Source organism: Pongo abelii, chromosome 2 (assembly GCF_028885655.2).
Source record: "Pongo abelii isolate AG06213 chromosome 2, NHGRI_mPonAbe1-v2.0_pri, whole genome shotgun sequence".
Lineage (NCBI taxonomy): Eukaryota > Metazoa > Chordata > Mammalia > Primates > Hominidae > Pongo > Pongo abelii.
The window spans coordinates 160,995,874-161,023,650 of NC_085928.1; the positions used below are offsets into that span (position 1 = coordinate 160,995,874).

The 27,777-nt window shown below is 36.5% G+C and overlaps 1 protein-coding gene across 9 annotated transcripts in view; it reads left to right on the forward strand.

Annotated features, from left to right (window-relative positions):
- Nucleotides 1–27,777, forward strand: part of MED12L (mediator complex subunit 12L) — a 343,992-nt gene that overhangs the window by 271,931 nt on the left and 44,284 nt on the right. For 7 of the 9 annotated variants that reach the window (XR_010139264.1, XM_054552827.2, XM_054552829.2 and 4 more), the window contains 17 exons: nt 661–888; nt 1,534–1,675; nt 3,320–3,440; nt 3,821–3,922; nt 4,936–5,049; nt 8,054–8,253; nt 11,498–11,686; nt 12,276–12,350; nt 12,467–12,654; nt 13,497–13,658; nt 15,611–15,722; nt 18,168–18,257; nt 19,299–19,408; nt 19,602–19,737; nt 20,546–20,707; nt 23,288–23,650; nt 25,458–25,614. Coding sequence is in view for 8 of the 9 variants with exons in the window: in XM_054552827.2 (XP_054408802.2) it covers nt 661–888; nt 1,534–1,675; nt 3,320–3,440; nt 3,821–3,922; nt 4,936–5,049; nt 8,054–8,253; nt 11,498–11,686; nt 12,276–12,350; nt 12,467–12,654; nt 13,497–13,658; nt 15,611–15,722; nt 18,168–18,257; nt 19,299–19,408; nt 19,602–19,737; nt 20,546–20,707; nt 23,288–23,650; nt 25,458–25,614 (2,651 nt within the window). In the remaining variant the exon portion in view is untranslated. The remainder of the gene's footprint in view (nt 1–660; nt 889–1,533; nt 1,676–3,319; nt 3,441–3,820; nt 3,923–4,935; nt 5,050–8,053; nt 8,254–11,497; nt 11,687–12,275; nt 12,351–12,466; nt 12,655–13,496; nt 13,659–15,610; nt 15,723–18,167; nt 18,258–19,298; nt 19,409–19,601; nt 19,738–20,545; nt 20,708–23,287; nt 23,651–25,457; nt 25,615–27,777) is intronic. The other 2 variants (XM_054552828.2, XM_063722272.1) reach the window with 2 other exon arrangements.

Here is a 27,777-nt window from a genome sequence, read left to right on the forward strand (position 1 = left end):
TATGTGATAGACCAGGCTCTTTAAAAATCTTTTAATGCCTCTGAGAAATACAACATGATAAGTTTTTATGAATGATATAATAGTTTTTTCACTTCCCTAGAATTTGTGTATTATCCATATCCCCTTACTAGAATGTAAGTTCATTGAAGACAAGGAATGTGCCTCTCTTTTTCACAGCTGTGCCATAGTCTCCAGAATAGTCTTGGCACACGAACTTCTACTGCGTATACTATACCAGAGAAATAGTTTTGTAAGATATGTAATTAAGAGTACTCTTATGTGTAATTGAATCCTTTTTTATTTTTAAATAATAACACTTCTCAACAATTGTTAAGACACAGTTGTTGGAAGCCATAGTAATTTCTTTGATTTTTAAAGCATGTAAAATGTAGACCATATTTAGGAAATAATTAAGATACAAATACTTCATTTCTGTTTTGTTCTTCCACCTATTTAGAAATTATTTATTGAGGAATTTCTGCATTCCAAAGTACTTTGATTAGCGCCAATTAGTAAGAAGTTCAAATTAAGAACTCGTAATGTGAATCTTCTCTAGGAATGCATTACAGTTCCTGCCATTTAATATGTCCTTAAGTGAAATAGTTTTCTAGTTATTCTAGTTTTATTTTTCTGTTTTAACTTTTTTTCTTATAACTTCAGTAGTGCCTGTTCAAAAGTAAAGCAAACCATATATAATAATGTGATGCCTGCAAATTCGAACTTGCGATGGGATCCAGACTTCATGATGGATTTTATTGAGAATCCCTCAGCCCGCAGCATCAACTACTCAATGTTGGGCAAGATCCTCAGTGACAATGCAGCCAATCGCTACAGCTTTGTTTGCAATACACTCATGAATGTATGTATGGGCCATCAGGATGCTGGCAGGTGAGTTGGGTTACCCTGGAATTCATGATTAACCAAAGAGTTGTTGCCTTGGTGCTTCTTTGAAATTAATGTCGTTAGTAAGTGTCTGGACTCACATTTGGCTATCATTTGCTTTTTCTAAATCTTCTTTTATTCCTTAATTTACCTCTGTACTATCTTTTAATTTCCTTAACCTGAGAGACAGTGCTTTCTTATTTATTACTCTGGCATGAGATGTTTTCAATGTGGCCAACAATTACATGATTTATTTTCAAAAACATATAATAAAAATATAAATAAAAATGCCTGTATTTTGAAAAAAACCGTATTTGGGTCCACCTAAATTACATAGTGTCTATAAATTTTTTGATGCCCTTAAAAATGTAAATCGTAGCTCAGATTTATTCACGACACTAAAAATATTCTAATTCGTATATGTACTGATTATTGTTTGTTGCTTAACAGCATTGCCAAAAATATTTGAAGCCATTGTTATCTTCTTCTCAAGGTTCTACTAAGTTATTTGACAAATGAGTATTTTATCTGTGAATCTAAGAAAATGACTTGTTTGATGTTAGTGAAATATATGTTAATTAAGTATATCACAGGTGTGAGTATTTCTCTTTTGTACAAAGTTACTTTCTGTGTCTTCTTTTTCTTTTCTAGGATTAATGACATAGCCAATTTCTCCTCTGAGCTTACGGCTTGCTGCACTGTTCTTAGTTCAGAATGGCTGGGGGTTCTGAAGGCTCTTTGTTGTTCTTCAAATCACGTGTGGGGGTTTAATGATGTACTTTGCACTGTAGATGTAAGTTTTCTTTTTCATTTAAAAATTGAACTGTGCAATTAAATATTTAGTGAGTAATCTTTTTGCTTTCGGCTTTTATTTAATTGATTCAACTGAAATGTTATAATATATTTTTTCTTTCTTTGTCCAAAAGCAATAAACCACAATGACATTGCCAGGAATTAAATACACGAAAAAAATAGAAATAAATAGAATGCATAGTTTAATCTGTAGCAGAGGGGCCAAGAATTTTTGTTTCCTGAAATTTCCATTTAGTTGAGATTTCTTCCATATGGATGGTCTCTTCAGAGCTGTTTTTTCTTTTTACCAACTGCCCTGGATTCTTCACAGCATGGGACATAATCTAACTAAAGCAGTTCACATTCTGAAGAAAGCCACTTTGATATTTTTAAGTGCAAGGCGCAGTATACAAATAAAGGCTTTGTTGGGTTACATAAAAATGTCCAGGTCTAGATTCCGAGGATGTCCGGGTGTTTTTTGGCAATTAATGCCTGGAAGATGATGAAAAGATACCCCTCGTATATATCACTGACTTCCTTGGATATCATGTTGCATCCATGATGTGTGTATTTCTTTAAAAATCTGTCTTGATTCTTTACTTCTCCTGTTGCCACTTACTGGAGTAGTCTTTGTCGTACATTAGTATCTCTTATGCATAGTTCTTTATACATTTTTACACTTGCCTGTCAGTTGAAGGTTTACTTCTGAATTCTGCTAATCAGGACTGGTTGGATAATCCTATCTCTATATCTTCATTATATGAAGACTTAAGAATTTATGTATATAAAATTCATAGATGTGGCCTGCTTTTCTGGACAGAAGAGACTTAAATTTTTATCTTTAATATAGTTTCTTAATCTCTTAGTTGTTTTTTTAAATTATACTTTACCTTCTGCAATTCCTCATCTAAAAAATTGGAATTAATAATAGAGTGAACCTTATGGTGGTGTGCTAATAAATACGGTGATTTTTGCAAGTTAACCATAGTCCTTGGCATATGGTGCGAATCAGTATGAAGATTGCTATTGTAGTTGTTTTTCTTATTTTCTGCCAATGTCACATGAGATCTAGAAAGGTAAAGATTTCACTGTGACTGAATTAATTTCCCCCTCTGTCTCTTTTTCTTCTTTTTAAATTTAATAGTCAATTGGAAACTTTCAGAGTTGTTTTTAAAACGAGTTTAATCATTAAAGAATCCTTAGTAATCACTGAAAGGAACTCCAAAACTTTAGTGAGGCTGGTTTTTCAACTAGGGGGAGCCTCCCGGTTTTTCCCTGCCTTCTAATTGTCTGACTCTTAAATGGTATATCTTGTTGCAGTCTGCCAAAATGTTTTAATGATGTTACATCTTGTAGTGATTTCCTGATTTTGCATTTTTGTTGTTTTGTTTTTTCATTTGCATGTATGCAAATCAAAGCTCAGTATTTTCCTACAGCATTGGAATGTGAGTAAACCTCGTTCATTGTTTTATAAAATAGAAATAGGCCTAGAGGATAATCATCATGATATGTTATCATTTCCCTCTGCTGGTTCATGTTGGGATTTGAGATCTTATTGGTATTGCCTACATTCTCTTAGTTATTAATCTTAGATACTACTTACAAGGTTGTTAGGTATTAAAACCTGTCAATGTTTTTCTTGAAGGTGAGTGACCTTTCATTCCATGATTCATTAGCTACTTTCATTGCTATTCTGATAGCACGACAGTGTTTTTCCCTGGAGGACGTCGTGCAGCATGTCGCACTTCCCTCTCTTCTAGCAGCAGGTAAGGCAGCATCCATGAACATCAGTTGCTCTTTGATTGTTGTCTTGATGGAGTGGTTTCTAACATTACAACACAGGGAAAGGAGTATTTGAGGGTATGCATATTGGGAAGTGGTGTAGTATCAAGGTAGATATGGTAGAACTGTAATACTTATTTTATGCAGATTAACATGGATCACCATGAAAAAGGTGGGAAACTGCTATGTTACAGTCTATTTTAAGGAAGCACTAAGATTTCTCAGAAAAACAGCCAGGGCCTTATTTTCTTACCATAAGGAAAATTTATTTAAATTATTCCAGGAAATTTAGCTTAATAGGAAACCTGAAGGACTTGTTCCCAAGTGTGTTAGAAAACTTGCTTTTCCAATCCCCCTTTCCTAGCTTGTGGAGATGCGGACGCCGAGCCTGGGGCAAGAATGACATGCCGACTCCTGCTTCATCTCTTCCGAGCTCCCCAGGCCTGCTTCTTACCTCAAGCAACGGGTGAGCTGACTGCTGAAAAATCTGATTACCTTTTCGTTGGTAGCTAAAGTTTCTAAAATGACCAAATAGGCTGTCCCTTTCTGTAATTGCCTTCTTAATTTTTTGGGCATGCCCTGGGGATGATGAAGGGTGAGATGATACTATTCATTGAGAGGGCTATCAGCACCTTTTATCCGTGTAATATCACGATATATTGAGAAATACGAATCAAGAGTTAATAAGCAATAAAAATACCTCTGCTCTTAGGCCAAGCCATGCTGGTGGGCAGCATGGTCCTCTCACATACTGTGTTTGTTGGTTCTGAACCACATCACAGCAGCTTAGGGCAATGGTGATTTATTTTATTTTATTTTTTTCAAGACAGAGTCTTACTCTGTCGCCCAGGCTGGAGTACAGTGGCATGATCTCGGCTCACTGCAACCTCTGCCTCCCGGGCTTAGGCAATTCTCTTGCCTCAGCCTCTCAAGTAGCTGGGACTATAGGCATGCGCCACCATGCCTGGCTAATTTTTGTATTTTTAGTAGAGACGGGGATTTCGCTGTGTTTGCCAGGCTGGTCTTGAACTCCCGACCTTGTGATCCACCTGCCTCGGCCTCCCAAAGTGCTGGGATTACGGGCGTGAGCCACCGCACCCGGCCCTCATTTATTCTTGTACTAAGTAAGAGGAATAAAGTAAGAATTTTAGGGGCATTGGTGAAGTCTGTTCCTAAAGATCATTTCCATATAGATAGGCATGTGTCTGTGTGAGAATCAACACAAATATGTGAAGGTCCTACTAATCTTGTTGATGTAGCTCTCTGAGGAGGAACGACATTGTTTTAATAAATAAAAAGAAAAGGATAAGTGAGGAGTACTGGCCGTGTTTCTTAGTGAATCCATGAAGCATCAATTAAAGCAAGCTAATGGCAATTAAGCACCCACAGTCTAACAATGAAAGGCTGACTGCCTGTAAATAATTACAAAACATTACTAATGATGGTGATGAGACTATTAAAGATTTGTTGTTTTTGTAGGCAAACCTTTCCCTGGAATAAGATCATCTTGTGATAGACACCTCTTAGCCGCTGCTCACAACAGCATTGAAGTGGGAGCCGTGTTTGCTGTCTTAAAAGCAATTATGATGCTTGGTAAGATTATTCTGACCCTAAGCTTCTTGGTTAATCACCAGAAATGAAGGCAAAATAATTTATTTTCAGGTTTAAATCTAGTAATATTATTGGAAACATGATATTGTTTGATCACTTATTCTCCTGGAAAAATTAGTGGTTTCTCCTAGACCAAATACATCAGACTCTGAAGATTCTGTCCCTTATCTAGTGTCTCTGGGGGAACTTACATGTAATATTTTTTATGGTATTTTAGTTGCATAATATCTCATTCTGATGTAAAATAGGTCCTCAGACCCACAGGGTTGTTTTGCCTTCTTTGATGGCAGAAATCACACTTTGTGAGAGACAGGGATGACTTGGTAATCTAACTAAATGTTTACATTTTATCCAGATTATGTTTCAGGAGCAGAACACCAGAAAATCTGAGTCTTAATCTTAGTATTTCTGCTCCTATCATGGCCCTGAACGAGTATATTTCCTTCTAACTTCATTTTTTGATGACCCAGGCAATAGTTGCAATGATGTTGATATTATTGATAAATCAATCTTAAGTTTCACAATAATTTTTTTCATTTAATTCATAATGTCCAAGATGTTCTTTACATCCTTATTTGTAAGAATTTTCCTGGAATAATAGCACTGCCTTTTCATTTACAGGGTAATACATTAAAACATTATTCTGTAAATCATAAAGGCTTTGAATGATTAGGAAGTCTTCAAGTCAGACTGTCTAATTCCAACTTTGGGTACCTTCTTTTGGTCTTGACTCTTATGTTCAGAAGTAGCTCCCCTTCATTAGAACAGAAATTACTGAGTGGATAGGAATTGCTTTAGATGAGTCCTAAATAACATGTTTTGGGCTATAATCTTGCTCTGCTTGGGAAATGTTATTTGGTGATGATGAGGAAGGATAACAGAATTTTCATAAAACAAGCTATTAAAACTTCACCTTAAGAAAGGATACACACACGAGCCTGTGAATTTTGTAGTAAAAAGGGAAGGTAGAGCCACGTCAAGGACCACAGCCTCCTCTGAGTGTAGGAGCTTATAGATTTATATAGCCAACATTAAATGCTCATTTCAGTGAGTAAAATTTCCCTACTGTGATCATATTTGAAGGGAAAGTCAGTTGGTTGGTTCTACTTAATAAATAAATGTAGGGACCATGGAGATAGGGACTGGCTTTTTTACCTGTGGTATTTCTAGTGCTCATCAGAGAAACTAGCAAAGAATCAGTTTTCAATAAAATTATGTTGGAAGTGTGAATCTATAAGTGACAAATATGGTAGAAACCAAGATGAGTACCTTCTAGACACTGGCCCCATGATTTGTAGGATTAGTCTAATCTCAAGTAAAATTTGCCCACCTCTTCATCCACATAATTTGGAGGATTCCCTGGGTCTAAGAAGTCAGGATCAGGTCAGTTTAATGTCAGCAGAGCTTTGAGCCAGGGGGGCACTGAGCGCTCAAATGTATTCTATTGTCGATGCAATTGCAGAAGGCCTGGCACAAACTCTCATACCTTCTCTGTTATCCTAACATCTAAACTAAATGAGGATCTCCTAGTATGGGACTAGCAGATACTGTTTTTTCTCTTTCTTTTCTTTTCCTTTCTTCTCTTTTCTTATTTGCAGAAGCTCTAATTTATCCACCCTACCATGCCCTAACCAACTCTCAATTCCTATCCACCAGGATATATTTTGAGTTAGGGAGATGGGACCGTTATATCAAATTTGGTTTTTAATTTCTACAATGTAACTCAAGGTATAGAGGTAGTTGTTTACATCACCTAACGGTAGTGAAAGCATACTACATTTTGGTACTTGTAGAATTTAGTCTTTTCTTTCAGCTCCTGAAGTGATCTATTAAATGAAATCCTGTGGGTAAAGTGAAGTTGGTACTCTTTGTGTTTGTATTTTAATGGGAAACATATGATTATATATTGATAAATTGAAATACATTATTTATTCCTCTCCTCTGCTTAAGATTTTGTTAGTAAATACTCATTAAGCCATTTTTTCAGCAAAGTCAAAACTTTTTCTTGGTTGACTTGTGGGTTTTAAAAGGCTTTTTCCATTAACTTGGGCATTGTTTTGCCCACTTGCTGCAAGCAGTGAAGGCCTGCTGTAAAAGCATTTGTTGGTTCCAGGAAATTTTCTTGTCAAGGCCTATGATCCTGTGAGTAAAAGGCAAAAGTTTGAAGGCTGTGCTGTCATTTGGCAATCCTTATTTTGAATTTTTATTACTCTCTCACTTTTAAAATATGATAGTTATTTGTCTCTCATGGCTAGAGATTTCTTATTTCTAGCTATTCAGACATTCTGTTTAGTTTCTTTCCCAGAACTTTGTTATGAAGAAAACACTTTCCTTAGCTTCATTTCACTAAGTATACTAAAGATTTATCAGGTAAGGTTTTCTAATTTGTATGTTACAGAGAGGAAGGTAAAAAAACAGGGGTTATTCAATGAATGCCCTACTTTTCAGGGCTTCCTTAGTATGCATTGCCCTTTTCCATTCCCAGGGAAATAAATCTCTCTTGTCAAGAAGTTGATAGTAAGGTGGGCTAAGGCAAAACTTTTCTCTTGACCTATGGATAGAAAATAAGTCATTGTAAGAGAAGAAATGGAAAAGGGACATCTAGAAGGGTGAGTAACCCATTTTTTCCTTGTCTATAAGTCAAATGAATTTGAATACATTCATGCTTGAAATATTGGTGAAACCAATGTTCTGTGATTACTAAGTGTGATCCATAATGACCTTTCCAAGTTTGGTGAAACTATAATTATACAAACAAAATAAGGACCGAGTCTTGAACTTGCTTTTTCTCCATTTCTGATAGAAACTTCTCTGGGTTCATGCATTTATTCTCTTGATCCATTCTCTCTATTCCTGAACAACTGGCTATTCAATAATAATACTGTTCACATATTTTAAATCCCTGAATGCTATCCTCATTTGCTCCTCAATTATTTGGCAATATTTTGAACTTCTGTTATTTTGCTTTTGTGATTCTATTACTTAGGAGATGCCAAAATTGGCAATAACAGTGTCAGCTCTTTAAAGAATGATGACTTCACCATGAGAGGTTTGCGATGTGATGGGAATGCTGATGATATCTGGACTGCCTCACAAAATCCAAAATCCTGTGGGAAAAGCATTTCCATAGAAACTGCCAATTTAAGAGAATACGCTAGATACGTACTGAGGACTATCTGTCAACAGGTATTCTAATTTAATTTGCCTTTCACTTTGAATATGTAACTCTTCTTTTGGAGAGAGCTACTTACACTTATAGGAAACTTGTGCATAGGTGGGCCTTTTTTTCTTGCTCACTTTATTTTGAAATAATTTTAAGTTTGCTGAAAAGCTGCAGGAATTATTTTTAGAAAACTCATGTCCATCCTTTACACAGATATACTAATTTTTACATTTTGCTACATGTGCTTTGTAATTCGTATGTGGAGATGTGGGTGCATATACCTATTTTTTCTGAATCATTCATTTAAGAGTAGATTGTATATTTTATTCTTTTGAATATTGCATTATTTCATAACATAACCAAAATATAGCTATTAAACATCAGAAAATTTAGTTTTTGGTACAGTAATTTTTTCTCATCTATAGGCCACAGTTCGATTTTGTTAATTGTCCCAGTATTGTTGGATTTGTCTGAGGTTTCCTGTAGATTAGCTTCAGATTATGCATCCCTGGCCAAGATACTACAGAAGTAATCTTGAGTTCTTTCAGGTAATCATGTCTGAAGGCATGTGATATCCATTTGCACCTCAAGGGTGATGTTAATTTTGATTAAGATGTTTCCATTGTATAGTTTCAAGATTTCCCTACTGTATAGTTACTAATTTTCCCCTTGCAGTAAGCAATCTTTGAGGAGATACTTTGAGACAGTGCAAATTTTCTTCTCCTCATCTAACTCCCCCACCCCTCATAAGCATTCATTTTCATTCTTGCCCAATCTAGTCTTTACTATGATGGTTGCAAAATGGTGGTTTTTTTTTCCCCCAACTTCTCCTCTCCCTTCATAATATCAGTTTGTGTCCTATTTTAAGGAAGAGCCTGCCCTCCTATCCCGTTTATTTATTATCCATATAGGTTATAATATACTGTACTTAGTTATTTTCATGTTCAGACTGTCCCAGATTTGTCCAGCAGGAATCTGTTCATCCTATCTATCACATCATTTGACATTTTAAAAATAGATGGTATTTTCATAGTTTCTGGCCCATGTCGTACTTTCTCTGCCCCGGGCCTGGAATCAACTATTCCTCCAAGGAGCCCTTCGTTCTATTTAGCAGAAAATGTTACTTAGAAACCAACATCTGGGTATTATGTATGCTCATGGAGTATCATTAATTCTACGACCTGTCTGCAGACAAAGCTAGGAAGAAAAATATATCCATACACATAAATATATGTAGATATATATATTTATGAGGTCCTACTGATACCTTCAATTCCAATCCAACCCCACAAAGTTGTTCTGTGTTTTCCCCTAATTCATATTAGTATCACCTTCTTCCCTAGTAAGAATGCTGGTTCCCAAAAATGTCAATTTACTTGTTTGTTTAATTCTATAATACATCTGAAATAGTTTTAAAATGTTACGCATGGCTGGGCATGTTAAATGTGCTATCCAGTGCTTTGTCAAAAAATGATTAATTAAAATACAGTATCAAAAATGTACACTAGGCTAGGGCGCAGTGGCTCAAGCCTGTAATCCCAGCACTTTGGGAGGCTGAGGCAGGCGGATCACTTGACGCCAGGAGTTTGAGACCAGCCTGGCCAACATGATGAAACCCCATCTCTACTAAAAATACAAAAATTAGCCAGGTGTGGTGGCACATGCCTGTCATCCCAGCTACTTGGGAGGCTGAGGCATGAGAATCGCTTGAAACTGGGAGGCGGAGGTTGCAGTGAGCCGAGATTGCGCCACTGCACTCCAGCCCTGGTAAGATAGCAAGACTCTGTCTCAAAGAAACAAAGAAAGAAAGAAAGAAATGTTACACACATACCACTAGGAAGAACAAACCTACCTAAAAGGAGTTGAAGATTTGTTTGCAATTCCATTTTCTCTAAGGGTTTAAAATATTGTGTTCAAAAATTATTTGAACTTTTCCCATCCCTATGAGTATATTCTTTATCTGAAATAGAACTAGGTTCATTTGGTTTTGCATTATTTAAATTCCTTTCTTGCCCCTAGCTCTGTCTATAGAATAGCTTACTTTCAAAAGTGAAACTATACAAAAAAGTATACTCAGAGATGTGTCTCCCTCCCATATCCCTCTTACCAGATGATCCAGTTTTATTATTTTTTGGTTTATTCTCCCTCCCATATATTTTTTTTAAAAGTTCTCTTATAAAAAAAAAGTGACATACCTTATATATTATTTTGTACTTTGCTTTAGATGTCATACCAACTGGGTCATGTTTTTGTATTTTTACAGGCATGTTATAACGATGGTAAAAGATAGCTACATAGTCATATAAGTATTGAGAGGCAATTGTGTGTTGGTTCCCAACTGTGAGTGCATATTGGAATCACCTGGGGCATGTAAAACAATTTGGATGCCTAAAAAATTACTGATATTTGGGTGCCACCACCTGAGTTTGACTTAATTAGTCTGATGTGGGCCCTGGGCATGGAATTTTATAAAGATCCCAGGTAATTTTAGTGGACAGCCAGCATTGAGCCATTGGTATGGTGGTTAAAAAACAGACTTCACCCGAAATAGATCTGGGTTCAAATCAGGCTCTGTTATTGTTGATGATTTCTTATTTTATTTAGTATAATAATTTGCCTTTGAAAAAAATGGTAAAGAAAAGGCAACAGGAGTTTAAATTGGTAGAAACTCTTCACAGGGTCATTAACCCCATGCATCTATAGCCTCCCACTCACACTGGACCCAGCAATTGCACTTCTATGAAATTACCCTAAGAAAATTATTGTATAAAAAAGAGATGTGCACTAATACTCATTTATAATGATAACATTATTCATAATAGTATCAAAAAGGAAGATCATTTTCTAAATATTTGTTAAACTATGTTGTATCTAGTCAGTGAGATAGTACAATGTGTTCCACAAAAATTAGGAAGAACGTATATCTGATAGAATCGTTACATAGCAAGTTAGGAAAAACTGACACAAAATAGTGCCTAGAGCAAGACCTTACTTTCCAGTTAAAAACATACTAATATTCTCTTTATTGTCTTTTCTTTTTTCCCATTAAAAAATGTTTTTAAGCAAGGCTCTACTTTGTATTTTTTAGAAGTCAAAATGCTAGAAATTTTGTTTTTTAAAATTTTTCTACCTACTTTTTAATGTAATTTTTTAAATTGGAAAATTCCTGTCAGTTTTCTATTCAATTATGCACTGTGGATTTAGTACATATTGCATATATATACCGAAAGCCAGTGCCTGTCAATCTAATTGCCATATTATTTTTAGGAATGGGTAGGAGAGCATTGTTTAAAAGAACCTGAAAGATTATGTACAGACAAAGAACTTATATTGGACCCTGTGCTTTCAAATATGCAAGCACAGAAATTACTGCAGCTTATCTGTTATCCTCATGGCATTAAAGAATGTACCGAGGGGGACAACCTGCAAAGACAGCACATTAAGCGTATTCTTCAGGTCAGTCGTATACAGATTGTGTTTCTGTCATTTGATAAATTCTTTGTAATAATAAAAAGAGTTACTTTCTCTCTTTTTTTGTCCTTGCTAATTCGTGATTTCAATTAATTCTGATTTTTATTCCCCACACATTTTCTGTGGAATTGGCATACTTTATTTTTGGATGGATGTACATGCTGCAAATTGTATATGATCATCAAACAAATATTGATATTTTAAATCAGTATTGTATTACATGAGAAATATGCTTCAGAGAGGGGCTGTGTTAAATATATTATTAAAGAAATATTGAAATCATTTTGGAATGGCATTGGTTAAATAGATTTTGAAAGGAGAAATGCTTATTTAGTTTCAGTGCATAGCTGAGTCAGGCACAGTATTAACTAATTAATACTTAATATTTCTGTGTATTGGTTTGTATCGCTACTGAATATATATGCAACAAGATTGGGAACCTTTTGACTCATATAAATTATTTTATTGTGTATGATTATTCTGCTCTTTCTTGAGAGAAGGAGTACTGTAAGGAATTACTGTATTTTAACACATTTGATACCCATAGTGTTTTAATTCTTTCCATTTTTCCCAGAATCTTGAGCAGTGGACACTGAGGCAATCCTGGTTAGAACTCCAGCTAATGATCAAACAGTGCTTGAAGGACCCTGTGAGTTTATATTGAAAGCTTATCTCTGTATGAAATTTTATAAAAAGCAAAAACACGTTGATGTTTGAGGATAAAGGAATACACATATGTGCCAGTATTCTTATATCTAACTCTAGGGCTCTGGTTCTGTGGCCGAAATGAACAACTTACTGGACAATATTGCAAAGGCAACAATAGAGGTATTCCAGCAGTCTGCAGACCTTAATAATTCTTCTAATTCCGGCATGAGCCTGTTCAACCCAAACAGTATTGGAAGTGCTGATACAAGTAGCACGAGACAGAATGGAATAAAGACATTCCTAAGGTATTTTTGTCTGTTGTTTTATTGATCTATCATGAATTTTTCACAAGCAATGGTAAATTTTGTGTAGTACAGTGATTTTTCTTTAAGTCACAGGAATGTGAAGAACATAGTTACTTGTAAGCAGCGATTATTATTATTTTAATAAGTTAATGAGTAAAGCTGGGGTGAATGATAGCGTTTGGAATATTTGATTGAGTAGGCCTAAACACCTTGAAACTGCAGGTGAACTCAGGTTTGGTTCATGCTTTCAGTGTCCGTTAGTCTACTGTGTTACATGATATTCATTATATGGGAAACGCTTTTTCCACCATTTTTATTAATTTATTATTTTGCACAAATATATCCTGGTAATTTTTGTGCGGAATTAGAACCAGTAGGCATATAAAATCTTAAAGTAATTATTTAATGACGAAAGGCAGATTGATTTGTATTTCATCATTTTGGTATAAAGTATAACTAGCGAATTTTAAAGTTTAAAAATTAGCTATTAGTATGCTTACATATAATATTTCATATTGTAAGTGTGACAGAAAAGTATATTGTTTGTTGGACAAAGTGATTGTTTTTAATCAGAGAGGGGGGTCATAGGAAAACATTAAAATCAGTTTAGTTACAATATCCTTCCAGAACTGCATGTTTTACTGCTTTCTGTAAGCTTAGGTGGAAAGCTCATGCAAATGTCTAGTGTTTGGAAAAAGGAAAGATGGTACAGAAATAAAAGGGAAATTTTAGAACAGTCTGTGTGTCTCATACATCAAAGTTTTGCTTTGGAGTTTCTGTTATAACTGTGAGAGCGGGGGAAAGGATGCTTTCTCTGGTGTAACACCTGTTTCTGATTTTAGTTCCTCCGAACGCAGGGGTGTATGGTTGGTGGCCCCCCTCATCGCCAGGCTGCCAACTTCTGTGCAAGGAAGAGTGCTGAAAGCTGCTGGGGAAGAGCTGGAGAAGGGACAGCACTTGGGTTCTTCTTCCAAAAAGGAAAGGGACAGACAGAAACAGAAAAGGTGTGGCTGTAAGATGTGCGTCTATGTGAGAGTTTAAAGAATAATTGAGAAAGTCTCACTTCCTGTAAACCTGTGTGGTCATTGTACCCACAGTCCACTGAAATTTAGTTTTTAAATGGAACTGGGAATATTCTGTTAGGAGGCAAGGCTGTCTTATTCCTAAAAAGTTTCAGTTACTTTTTAGTAATGTGTTAATCCTTAATACATTAGTTCTCAATTCTGCCTTTATATCCAAATCACTGCTGAACTGTTAAAAACAGTGATTTCTGAGACCTGCTTTAGACCAACTGAATCAGATCTGGATAGCTACCTGATCCCTGTATTTTATTTTTAATTATTTCTATTTTTTAATTATTTAGATATTTATGTTTAAAATAAATATAATGTATAATTCTGGCATGTTAGTGTCTGAACTAGTTGCTCATATTTTTTAACATTTAGGGCTCCTGTTCTAGACTAGACATTAAAACTCCTAGGCCACCACAACTAATGTTTTCTTAATTTGTTTTATGCCCAAGAAAAGGTTTCAAGTAATTATATTTGAAAACCGTGTTACTGAGAAAGAAAGAAACCTCACCCTAATGTGAAAATGCCAAGAAACCTAGGAGTAAAGGAAAAAAATTAGTAATTTCTTCCATTAAAAAAAATATTTTAAGCATATGGGTTTCTTGTCCGCTAATGAATAATACTATAGTAGCCACCATTTATTGACCGCTTACAAAATGGCAGCTCCTCTCTAAAACTCATTATGTACATGAGCTTTTAAAATTCTCATAGCAATCATGTGGTAGGTACTCTCATTATCTTCTTTATATCATGTTGAAACAGGCACTTAAAGGTTACATGAGTTGCTCCAGGACACACAGTGAAGGACATAAAGCCTGGGTTTAAATCCAGGAGGTCTGGCTTCTGAGCTCGTGCTCTTAATTACAGTGCATTTTGGTAGAGACCCAGTATTGTATGTACTGTATTTGTTTTACACCTGGTTGTTTTACCATGTTGGCCAGGATTAATTAACCAACAAGAAGGCATAATTTTAATTTTCAAATCATATTTGCTAATAGGTGAGTGTATGTGCATTGCCTAACTTCCCATAGGCAGGACAGATGGTATTGAAGAGATTTGAAAGATCGCTCTTCCCACGTCAGGGGCTCTTTGTTCTGCCCATGGAGGATGATGCTGATTGAAATATTTTGGCCTAGGTCTCATTTTAAGAAATTTTTCTTTCCAACATGGCGCTTTGTTTGTCAATATGATTTGTTGATTGTTCTCTAATTGAAGACATTTTGTTAAAATGCCAATTTAAAACAGAATTTTTAACCAAATGCCTTGACACCCCTCTACCAGTGGATGCTGTGGGCTATGTTGGAGCCTGTGGGCTGTGTTGGAGCTGTGCACTAGAGGTCGCCAGCAAGTACACTGTTTTTGGAGTCCTCAGCCCTTGCTGCTAAATTAGCTCTACTAACACCCTGCTTTTTGGTCTTGGGAAATGTGCTAAAAAACAAAATCAAACCCCAAAACAAGCTCAACAGACATATAGGCCTGTTTTCCCAGACTCTAAAACAAGAGTTTTATATGAGAACTTTAAAAATTTTTAATTTTATCCTGTGTATAAATTGATATTCTTTCTGATGTATATTTTAAAATTCTGCATATTGATGTAGAAGATGAATTCACTGTCTTCTACCCTCGCTGCCCGGCATGCTCACATACAGTATGGATTGATGCTAGTTTGAGAATGGCTTTGAGGGCAATTAGAGCATACCAAGTGATTTAGAAGCATTACAGTGGCTTTTAATCTTATAAGTAGAGGTATGATTTAAATTTTCAAGCAGTCTTTGGTTATTTACCACCTCTCTTATTTATCTAATAGTGAGGCAAAGAAATTAATGTTGCCAGAGGAAGTAATGCATTATTTCTAACTAGATCTGTTGTTATTACTTCCTTCGTAGTATGTCTCTTTTGAGTCAACAACCCTTCCTCTCACTGGTACTTACGTGCCTTAAGGGACAAGATGAACAAAGGGAAGGCCTCCTAACATCTCTCCAGAATCAAGTTAACCAGGTAAAGTATAGTATAATATTAAGACAGGCAAATATCTTTCTAATGGCATTCATTTATTTGCCTTTCAAATACTGAGGCTAAATTAATAAGGGCCAGGCGCGGTGGCTCATGCCTGTAATCCCAGCACTTTGGGAGGCCGAGGCTGGTGGATCACCCGAGGCCAGGAGTTTGAGACCAGCCTGGCCAACATGGTGAAACCCCGTCTCTACTAAAAATACAAAAATTAGCCGGGCGTGATGGCGTGCGCCTATGATCCCAGCTACTCGGGAGGCCGAGGCAGGGGAGTTGCTTGAACCTGGTAGGCTGAGGCTGCAGTGAGCTGAGATGGCGCCATTGCACACCAGCCTAGGAAACAATAGTGAAACTCTGTCCCCCCCCCCCCCCCCAAAAAACAACAACAACAACTAGTAAGGTTACAAAATGTTTTGAGTAGATGCTGAGAAACAGTCCATGCCCTATTCTTCTACCTGGCATTCTAGACACCACAAGATTAACAACTTTATATTAATGATATGTACAATAAATGTGTACTGCCTATAAAAGTAAAATTTTATATATTGCATATAACTTTGAAGTATCTGCCCGTCTCCTAACTCTGCCTCATAGGAGAGGACCTGGAGCAATCTATGCTGCAGTAGGCATGGCAGTGAGTCCTGCTCCTCAAGCTTGGATGCCATGTTATCAGGCACGCTTTCAGCTTGAAATCTGTAGGTTCAGAAACTCAGTTGTATTGATGCCAACCAAGTACACAAGAAATAAGTCAGAAGGCATATTGGTTTATTTAGAAATAATTTGGACATTGCCTTTTCACCAAACACAGTTCTCCTGGTCACTGTTTGAGGCTCTTGCATCTATATACTATAAGGAAACTGAGCATTCACAATAGAAATTGGAGAGCATGGTATTAAGCAAAGTGGATGGATTGGTCTTATGAGGTGTTTTATCCTGATACAGAGCCTAATTGACCCCGTCTTGTGGCACTGTGTTTCTATGACACCACGTCTTTCCCTCTAATGGTACTAGATGGACATGGACAAGGACACTTAATCTTATTCAATCCTCTTGTCATTTCTCACGTTTTGGGTAGGAGAGGTCTAGATATAGCAACATAGTGAACCTTTTTAAATGTAAGTCACATATTACCTCAGTATACCTAGTATAAAAAATTCGGGCTGATAAGGCCAGACATGATTTGACACTGGCTCTCTCTCCTACCTTGTCTCCTACCAGTCATGCCCTCTTTCCTCCACTGTTGTTGCACTGGCCATGTTACTGTTCTTGAACTTGCTGAGCAAATTCTCATTTCAGTGCCTGTGCATCTTTTCTTCCCTTTAGGTGGAAAGATTCCCTTCCAGAGATTAGCATGGCCTGCTCCCTTCATTCAGTTCTCTGTTCAGATGTTACCTCCTTCGGGAGGCCTTTGATCACCCTCTAAAAATAGGACCACAGCCATTCTCTATGCCATTGCCATGCTTCAAACCACTTGTTACACTTAGTTTTATTTGTCCCACTACTATTATTTGAGCTCCATGCGAGCTTGTTGTTTAGTTAACTGCCTTGCCCCCTTAAGCCAGCCTTAGGGAGGGGTTCATTTCTTTTGGTGAGATTTGGGAAGTGCTTTCCTCTCACCATGCAGGGTACTTACAGGTCATCTGTTGGGATGGAGTACTTCTGCGTGTGACTCATTTGAACTCTTTTAAGATGACTCTGATTAATGACCATATTTCAGAGCATGGTAGGGTTTTTGTTGGTGGTTTTTTGTTTTTGTTTTGAATTGCACTTTTTTTTTGCTCATCTCATCTGATTTTAGGGTGTTGCCCACTTGTGGCTCCCTTTCCTAAGCAAATTTTTCCTTTTCCAGCATTAGTATGAGTCAGTGAGGAAGTGAAGAAGCAGCCCACTTTATAAACTGATAAAGCCACTTGGCTGATGTCTACAATGCCATATTTTTCAAAGTACCGTGCATTCTCTTTATCAAGGAAGGCACATACATAAGATAGCAGACCTTCTCTTCTATAAAACATCAAAATAATACATTTGCTAGGGTTCAGCAAATCCCTAGAAATATAACACAGGACTGAGGCAAAATGTAATTCTGTCTCTCCAGTGTTTTTTTTCATAAGACCAATGAGGTAATGTATTTTAAAAGTTTTTAGTAATGCTTAATTTGATGGCCCTCTCAAGCATTTTCTCAGACTTAATCATAGGCTATATAATTATATAAGATTTTCTTCTTCCACCTAGAAAGGCAAATGCACAAATAAATAGCCAGATTTCTGTCTGCATGGAGGAAGAAGAAAGCTAAAATTTTATTTAGCTTTGTTTGTTAATTTGTTAAAGATAAGAAGTTGTTTTTTGCTATCAGTATAAAACTCAATTTATCTTTAAATGAGAGAAAAATTAAACTTTAATGGAGAGAAAAAGATTTCTTTTTCCGGGTCTTAGATTTTAAGTAACTGGAGAGAAGAACGATACCAAGATGACATAAAAGCACGGCAGATGATGCACGAAGCATTGCAACTCCGCCTAAATTTGGTAAGTGACATTTCTAGTATTTTTCCTCCATTAAACATATCTACATGTGAAAATACCTCCAGCTTTCCACTTCTCCTAAGTGCAAAGTCTCCATTACAAGGTGAGGACTTCCACTCTTTGCTCTCTGTAATTACTTCCCTGTTTCTAAAGCCTTCTGTTTCCCTTGCTGCTTTCCTTCCTGTCTGGTCAGACATCTAGACAGTGCTAGGTATTTTAAGCATTGATTTGCCTTCTCTACCTCTACCCCAGTGAATCTCTCCTTCTCTTCAGTTTGTGCTAAGAATAAGTCTGAGAAGACTATTATAAGATAAGTGTTAGCTTCTACTATACTTATTTAAAACCATTTAAAAAGTCTTTTAACTCAAAGTTTTGTCCAACTTTCCATCAAATTCATTATAAAGACAAATCCCACAGAGAAGTTTTATAGAAATTTAAAATGTCTCACATATTGTGCATTCCTTGAGTTTTCTTTTCCCATCAGGCAAGCCCAAGTGCAGGCCCCTCTGGGAGATGGCCTGCCTGATACTTTTGCAGTTGTTTCTAACCTTGTCCCAACAAGTGAACTGGTAGGTGTGCGGGCCAAGCCTCCTGCCCGCCACTGCTGTGATAGTGGATGTTTCCATATGGTATTATGATAGCAGGCTTAGATTCAATAGTAATTGTACAGCAAACACAAAGTTGCAGATAATTGGATTACATGACTTTGGCATTATTCAGGTTTAATTCAACTATAATTGCATCATAAAACTGGACATCATAAAAGATTTGGAACAGAAGAAAGCTAAGTTTATTTGTGCCCACGTTCAGATACTTACTTCCCTTTTTCATTTTATTTAATTTTTGAATGACTGAACTGTGCTGAAAGAACTAAAAATAGTGATAAACATGTAGGTAAGTGAGAGAAAAGATAAGATAATCTATAAACTAGAGCATCCCTTGTTTTTTTAAATAAAAAACAATCAAAATTTGATAACATAAAGCAATGGGGTGTTACTTTCTGTTTTACAGAATGCAAATATTTTACTGTATTTTGTCTGCTAGGTAGGAGGAATGTTTGACACGGTGCAGAGGAGCACCCAGTGGACTACAGACTGGGCCCTCCTACTCCTTCAGATCATTACTTCAGGAACTGTTGACATGCACACTAACAAGTATGTTTTTATCATTTCACATTTATTTTGCTACGTGTATGCATGGTGTAAGCTTTGATACACTGATGACGATTTCTGCCACATCTTATTTACTTGGATACTATTAAAAATTCTGTGCCTTGAATAAAAATATTCAGTTAAATAGTGTATTTCAGTTTCACTTTAAGATGAAAATAATTATTTTCTTTCTTAGTGAATTATTCACAACAGTTCTTGACATGCTGGGTGTTTTAATCAATGGAACATTAGCCTCTGACCTATCAAATGCATCCCCTGGGGGATCTGAAGAGAACAAGCGTGCATACATGAATTTAGTAAAGAAACTGAAAGTAAGTTTGAGATCAGCCTATATTATGAGCTCCAGTTGTTTATGGATTTATTATCTAGTGCATTTTAATTTACTACTCATTAAATGTTATTAATTGTATTCAACTTAATTTAATGTGATTATTTGCTGTTTGTTCCACCTAACCTTACCAGTACCCAGAAGTTACATGCACATAACCTTGATTATTTTTTATTGAAAACAATTATATTATAAAACATGTTTAATTTTTTAAAGAACTTTAGAAATCCACTGTTAAATATATAACCAGAATACTAACATTAGATAGATTTAGGATAACTCTATGCTTGGACTGGCACGTGTAATTGAAAAAATTGCCATCTGCATTGAAATTTATAAATCGATTCATTTGACTGACCACTAACAGACTCTTTAAAAAAAAATTGTAAGAAAACAGTGCAAAAAAGAAACCAAATAAATCTGATGCGTTACCAATCAAATAAATCAACGGTTACCTTGTAATCTGACCCTGGACATGAGAAAGTGTTCTGTTCTGCAGCTCCTGCCTTCTGATTGTGATCGCTACCGTGGATTTTTGTCATTTCAGCACTATGATGTTTGTTGTGTAACAACAGTGCCTTTGTATGTGTCTATTTTCTACTTGAAGAAATGAAACACTTACTACTCTATTTGGAACTGCCTTGTAGACCATGTTCAGGGTTAAAGAACATGCGCTAAGCTATAAAAAGGGAAATGTTTCATAGGGGAACTTCCTTCTGGTTAACTTTTGCCTTCCTTGTAATTTCTGTCCCACTTCTCACTCTCTCTCTCTCTCTCTCTTTTTTCTTTAGAAAGAGCTAGGAGACAAGCGATCAGAAAGTATTGACAAAGTTCGACAGTTACTACCTTTGCCGAAACAGACATGTGATGTCATCACTTGTGAACCTATGGGTTCCTTGATTGACACAAAAGGAAACAAAATTGCTGGATTTGACTCTATAGATAAAAAACAGGCAAGAGTAAATGTTTTTTCTTATATATAAATTTATTTACAAAAGATGAAATACTTTTTCTTGTCTTACCATAGGATGTATAAAATATGTCAATTTTGCTGTTGATGTTTTTAAGGCATATGCTTGTCTTCTAAGTGTACTTAGTCATTGGCATTATCATATAAAGAGGTCATATCTTTGAAGATCTACGTTTTATATGTTTAAAGGACTTAAAATGTTCCTCTGAATTTAAGTAAATTTTCGGAAACCTACCAAGAGAAAACTAAGTAAAAGCTTAGTGTAAAAAAAAAAATAGCAAAAATAAGTTCTGATTTTACTTCAGATTTAGAAGCAGAATATATTTATCAATAAAAAATTTCTTGTAAGCTGAGCATGGTGATACATGTCTTTAGTTCCAGCTACTTGAGAGGCTGAGGCAAGAGGACTGCTTGAAGCCAGTTTAAGGCTGCAATGTGCTAGGCTCATGCCTGTGAATAGCCACTACACCCTAGCCTGGGCAACAAAGTGAGACCCTGTCTCTGGGGAAAAACAAAACAAAACAAAACCTTCATGTAGTAAGCTATTTCAAATAAAAATTATTTTAATTGTTAGGATATTCTCTATTCCTATCAAGCAGTATTTAGTGGACATTTGTTTTATATAAGATATTAAAGATGTTTCTCTAAAATATGAGACAATTGGTCAGTTATACTTTTAATGAACAGTAAGCAACTACAGACATTGCACAATCACCAAGATGAAAGACAGAGTTCCTACCCTCAAGGGGGAAGTAGACAGACAATTACAGTGTAATGAGATTTGTGTGTCATGGTACAGAGAGAGTATTAGGGAATAGAATAGGGTCCCCAGGAAAATTGACACGAGTCATTTTGAAGGATTAAGAGTTAGCTGCGAGGTAGGGAAAATTGTGGTACAAATAAAGGGAGAGTTTATATGAAGACATGAAAGAATCATATTTACCAGGGAATTTAGAGTAGCCTGAGAATCTAATACCAGTTTGTGTAAAGAAAAAAAGCTAAAGTCATGGTCAAGTTTGAGTTTGCAGTGTCAGCGGACTTCCTGGTAGTAAGATATCTGGAATCCATTTGGATATGTGGTTTTTACACCAAGGAAAAAATTCTCATCTCAAGACAAATATTAGGAAACAGTCAATTTACAGGTGGCAATTGAACCTTGGTTTTATTTTGTTTTACTTATTTATTTGTTTATTTATTTATTTTTGAGACAGAATCTCACTCTGTCGCGCAGGCTGGAGTGCAGTAGTGCAATCTTGGCTCACTGCAACCTCTGTCTCTCAGGTTCAAACGATTCTCCTGTCTCGGCCTCCTGAGTAGCTGGGATTACAGACATGCACCACCAGGCCCAGCTAATTTTTTTTGTTTGTTTTTGTTTTTTCAAGACAGAGTCTTGCTCTGTCGCCCAGGCTGGAGTGCAGTGGCATGATCTCGGCTCACTGCAACCTCTACCTCCCGGGTTCAAGCAATTCTCTGCCTCAGCCTCCTGAGTAGCTGGGATTACAGGTGCCTGCCACCATGCCTGGCTAATTTTTGTATTTTTAGTGGAGACGGAGTTTCACCATCTTGGCCAGGCTGGTCTTGAACTCCTGACCTCATGATCCACCTGCCTCAGCCTCCCAAATTGCTGGGATTACAGGCGTGAGCCACCACACCTAGCCTTTTTTTGTATTCTTAGTAGAGACAGGGTTTCACCATGTTGGCCAGGCTGATCTCAAAGTCCTTACCTTAGGTGATCCACCCGCCTCAGCCTCGCCAAGTGTTGGGATTACAGACACGAGCCACTGTGCCTGCCCTGAACCTTGGTTTTAGATGAAGCTACTCATAAAAGAATGTGTATAGATAACAACAGTAACACTCACATCTTAGAGAATGACTGAGTAGTTATTTGGGGGCCATTTAAGGAAAAATATTTTTTAATTGACATTTTAAGGCAAGTGCCAAGAGATGTCACCAATTAATGTTAAGAATAAAAACAGAGTAACAATTTTTTTTTTTTCTAGAGTCAGTAAAGATAAGCTTGAGTTGAAAGACTTATTCCTGCTGCTACAATTTAATTCTCTAATAATAATATTATTTTCAGAGTATGGCTTATTAAGTACAGGGCCCCCATATTGAACCAAGTTCATACAGATTTGGATTGAAGTTAATACTAACCCAATTAGATGTTGACTATAACTTGACTCTTAAATTTGATATCTTCAAAATTATAAATAGATTAGAGAGATTTAGAACTGGTTATAATTTAGTAAGATTAACTTTGCAGTGTTAGAATTTTTTTAGCAAAAAGAGGAAATACACATTAACAATAAAATATGCTAGACTGCCTATGTTGCCTAAACAGAGCATCATGTGGCTAAAGAACTGTAGAACCGGGCTTACAAAGGTCTGAATTCTAGCCACTGCTCTCCGGTGATGTAGCTGTGTAACCCTCTCTGCTGTATTCTCGGGTTCTCTAGGGCTCACGCCAGCCAAAATGTTCTCTGACTCCATGTCCCATACAAGCCTGGCCTATGAATAAGGAAAAGATCTGAGTGTGCTATCTGAGAGTGCTATTTTCCCACAGGGTCTCCAGGTCTCTACGAAGCAGAAGGTGTCCCCGTGGGACTTGTTTGAGGGTCAGAAGAACCCAGCTCCTCTGTCCTGGGCCTGGTTTGGGACAGTCCGAGTGGACCGAAGAGTGATCAAGTACGAGGAGCAGCATCACCTCTTGCTCTATCACACACACCCCATGCCCAAGCCCCGCAGTTACTACCTCCAGCCACTGCCCCTGCCTCCTGAGGAGGAAGAGGAAGAGCCCACATCTCCAGTTTCTCAGGAACCAGAAAGGAAGTCAGCTGAGCTGTCAGATCAGGGAAAAACCACAACAGATGAAGAAAAGAAAACAAAGGGAAGGAAGCGCAAGACGAAATCTAGCTCAAGAGTTGATGTAAGTGGGGAAAGGAAGGAGAACCTTGGCTCATTGGCATTTAGTATGAGATTTACTCGTGCCCAAATCATATCCCTCGAAACATTACCAAGAGCAGGATAAGTTTTGTTATGACAGTTCTCCTAACAGGTTTCTGCATTAATTAACTGAATGGCACACAATGACTTGTCACAGACAAAAGATTAAAGCTTTTGATTTTCCGTCCTCTACTTTTAATAATTTTATTTTAATTGTAGGCTTCCATTGTGATATTCAGTTAATATTTCAGTGCCTCCTAATTTCCTTGGGTTTGAAACTTGAAATTTTTAGAACTATACAATCCCATTTTCTCACATACTTTTAATATGTCTAAAATATTTATTGTATTTTAAGTGGTTGATATCTTCAGTAAATTAACATAAAAAGCTCTATTTGCTTTTCCTTTGATAAAAGTTGTAGTTAACATAGCCGATAGGATGTTCCTGAGATTTTGTGTTTTACTATTCCATCTTACCCTCATATATTTGCCTTCTTTACCATGTTTTCAGACTTTATAAAAGATGAAAATAAGACTAATTTAAAATAGTTTTACTTCTTGCTTCTCTGTTAGTGTTCCCTACGTATAACAGTGTTTTCATTACAACAGAAATCTATTTGATGGTGATTTAGAAATAATTTTGTAAACCTTGAGAAGTAATGCATAAAATATCTTTCTATTTAAATTAAATTAAAACCTGGAAAATATTTGATAGAGGATTTGAGACATTTTTAATGAAATTCCACAGCATTCTTGCTGCACAGTGGAAGAAATATTCACCATTTCATTCAGATATTCATGATTGGTTATTGTTTACCTATGTGAGAACTAAAATACGTCTTTTCCTAGCTGATAGCTTGGTGATTAATACTATTCTAGAAATGACTACCGCCACTTTAGGATGCCACTTGAGCATCAGTGCCCCCTTCTCATTCAGTCTTCCTACCAGTATTCCTTTGTCTTGAAGGGAAGTTTAAAATGGTCCAGACTGACACTCCCTCAAATTTGGGGTTTCCAGCCTGTCAGTCCACATGGATGGGCTTTTGTTCTTTTCAGATGCAAAAGCCCTGAAACCAATCCTGCTCCCCAAGTCAGTCTGGTCATGTCCCCTCTTCCTCTATTCTTCCTGAAGCTCCCTCTTTTCAATGAGATACACTCTTTGGTAAAATTGCAGGAAAGTGAGATTTTGTTTCTCTTCCATCCTCTAGGGCTAGATGAGGGAAGGTAGGGAAATTGAGACCTTCAGGTGTGATCCTTAACAGGCTTTGCAGCTACTATAAGGAAGAGGAAGCACGGGGGATGAGGGGAGTATCTACTTCTTTAGAATGATGTCTGGAAAATTGCAATTGAAATACCATCTTGGCCAAAGAGTGGTTCTGAAGCACTGTAGGGATCTCTGGCATAATTCTCCAGACCCAAGATATTGGAAAGGCCTTCTAAGATGAAATGATCATGAGTCTTAGCAACTGAAGGTCCTTTTCCAGTGATGAGTGTCGTTCAGTATTGGTATTCCTGACACACTTGTAGTCTTTTGAAATAGAATTCAGAAGAGATCCTTTTCCATCTTTGCCCACTGCAAGCCAAGCACTGTTTAAGTCAAGGAAAAGTTTACCTCAAATGAGTATTTTCTAGGGGATTTATTAGCACTCTTCCTTCCATCTTCGCCTTTATAAAAAACAGCTTTGTACATTGGGATAGGAGGTACCTCAGATAGCTTACTGAAGTTATTTGCATTAATTAGCTGTGTGATATGTGGAGTTAAGTAACTTTTTTAAAAACTTTATGTTGAAGGAATATCCACAGAGCAACATATACCGAGTGCCTCCTAATTACTCGCCTATCTCCTCCCAAATGATGCACCATCCACAGTCCACCTTGTGGGGTTACAACCTCATGGGCCAGCCCCAGCAGCCCGGCTTTTTCCTTCAGAACCAATCTCTTGCTCCAGGTATGTGATGAGAAAGCACAGATGACTCAGAGATGAGAAACAGCTTGTGGTTCTCTTTGCTTTTAACCTGAAACCTCCACAAAACTTGGACATTTCAACTACTGAGTGCTCAGTTGACATTTCTGTAATTCCCTTCACACAGAAATTTTTTTTGTTTTCTGAAATAGGTTAAATTACGAGTTTATGTACTGATTTTGGAACTTTTATTTAGTGTTAAAAGGAAATTAGCTAGTGATTAAAATGTAAGCTGTAAGATATAAAAGTTGATAAAAGTTTTATGTTATAAAATGTGTGTGTATTTTTATCAGATATAATTCTGATTGGCATTTTAAAAGATTACACAATATTGCACAGTGTCTTTTATTGTTCTGAATTATCATGACAACTAAGAAAATTGGTTCAGCAAAATTTAGATAACAACAAGGAAAACTACCATAGTAAATGTTCCTGATTTTAGTATTGCTTTGGTTCGAGCCCAAGTAGATATCTCATCCCAAATGAAAATTTTCTAAATGAAAACATCTCTTAATTAAAAATGAATTCAATTTTCTTTCTATATGAAACATTGCATGTTTTAGCATATTTAAATTATTTGAAATCTGTCAGCGTTGTTAGGATGTGCCATTTTAACAAATAATTTTTTAAATTTTTCTATTGTGATTTTTATTATAACTTGAGTTTGACATTTTGAGGTCTGTGGAAGAAAATGTTTCATTCATGGCTTATAGCAGGGGGAAATCCATATTTTGTCCTCTAAATTAATGGTTAAAGGAACTGGTCTGGTAGTTAAGAGTTTTAGATTAAAATCTGGTTCTACCACTCTCTTGCTATATAATCTTGGCTAAATCTTAATTTCTCTGTGCTTCATTTTGGTCATCTGTAAAATGAATATGCTAATACCTATTCCCATAGGGTGGGTGATTCAGTTATTTATTCAAGAATGTATTGAGCTTCATGATATAGTGGACCCAGTTTTGGATGCTAGGATATTGCAGTGACTAAAATGTGCAAAATACCTACTTTTTAAAAGATGAAATAAAGTTTATGTTACACACACATACATATGTAAGATTTAAAAGTAAATTATAATAGTTATATAGCCTTTTGAAGGTAGCCTGACTCTGCAGACATGTTCAGTAAGTGATCTTCACATATTCCTAGCTCAGGGCATTTGTACTTGCTGACCCCTGTACCTGCAGTGCTCTCCCTCAGATATCTACATCACTTCCTGCCTGTCTCCATTGGGCTTGATCACATTACTTTCTCACTGGGGCCTTCACTAAGCTGTTTTAAATTGTAGACCCATACCCCTTCCCTCTACCCTTTGTTTCTCTCTTTTTTCTGTTTCTCTATTGCAGGCGCGTCCAATCTTTTGGCTTTCTTGGGCCACATTGGAAGAAGAATTGTCTTGGGCCACACATAAAATACACTAACAATAGGTGATCAACTACAAAAAAAAAAAAGAATCCCAAAAAAAAATCTCATGATGTTTTAAGAACGTTTATGAATTTTTGTTGGGCTGCATTCAAAGCCATCCCGGGCTGCATGCAGCACACAGGCCATGAGTTGGACAAGCTTGCTCTACAGCATCAGACTTGCTTATATCTTACTTCCTTATTGATTTATTATCTTCCCAGAATGTAAGCCTCATGGCAGATATTTTTTCTATTATGTTCACTGCAGTATCCCCAGAACTTAGAGGAACCTCTGGCTTTATAGTAGGCTTTTAAAAATAGATTGTTGAGTGAATGAATATAGACTACAAACTAGACTCAGAGTGAAAAAGAAGGATGCAATCATCATCCTTTTAAACTTCCTCTTTTTAATGCCAAGGTCCATGTGAATTTTTAGCCATTTTAAACTTTGGAGATGTAGAAGTTTCTTTGTAGATATTGACACACAAGGACTGTCTGTGAATTGAAAGCTAACTACTTTGTGAAAGCACATAATCTCTCCCTGTAGAATACTATAGAAAGCTTTTTGCAAGTTGAGGAACTTTAGGTATGAGATGGCATTTAAAAAATAAATTTTGGGCTGGGCACGGCGGCTGACACCTGTAATCCCAGCACTTTGAGAGGTCAAAGTGGGCAGATCACCTAAGTTCAGGAGTTCAAGACCAGCCTGGCCAATATGGTGAAACCCCTTATCTACTAAAAATACAAA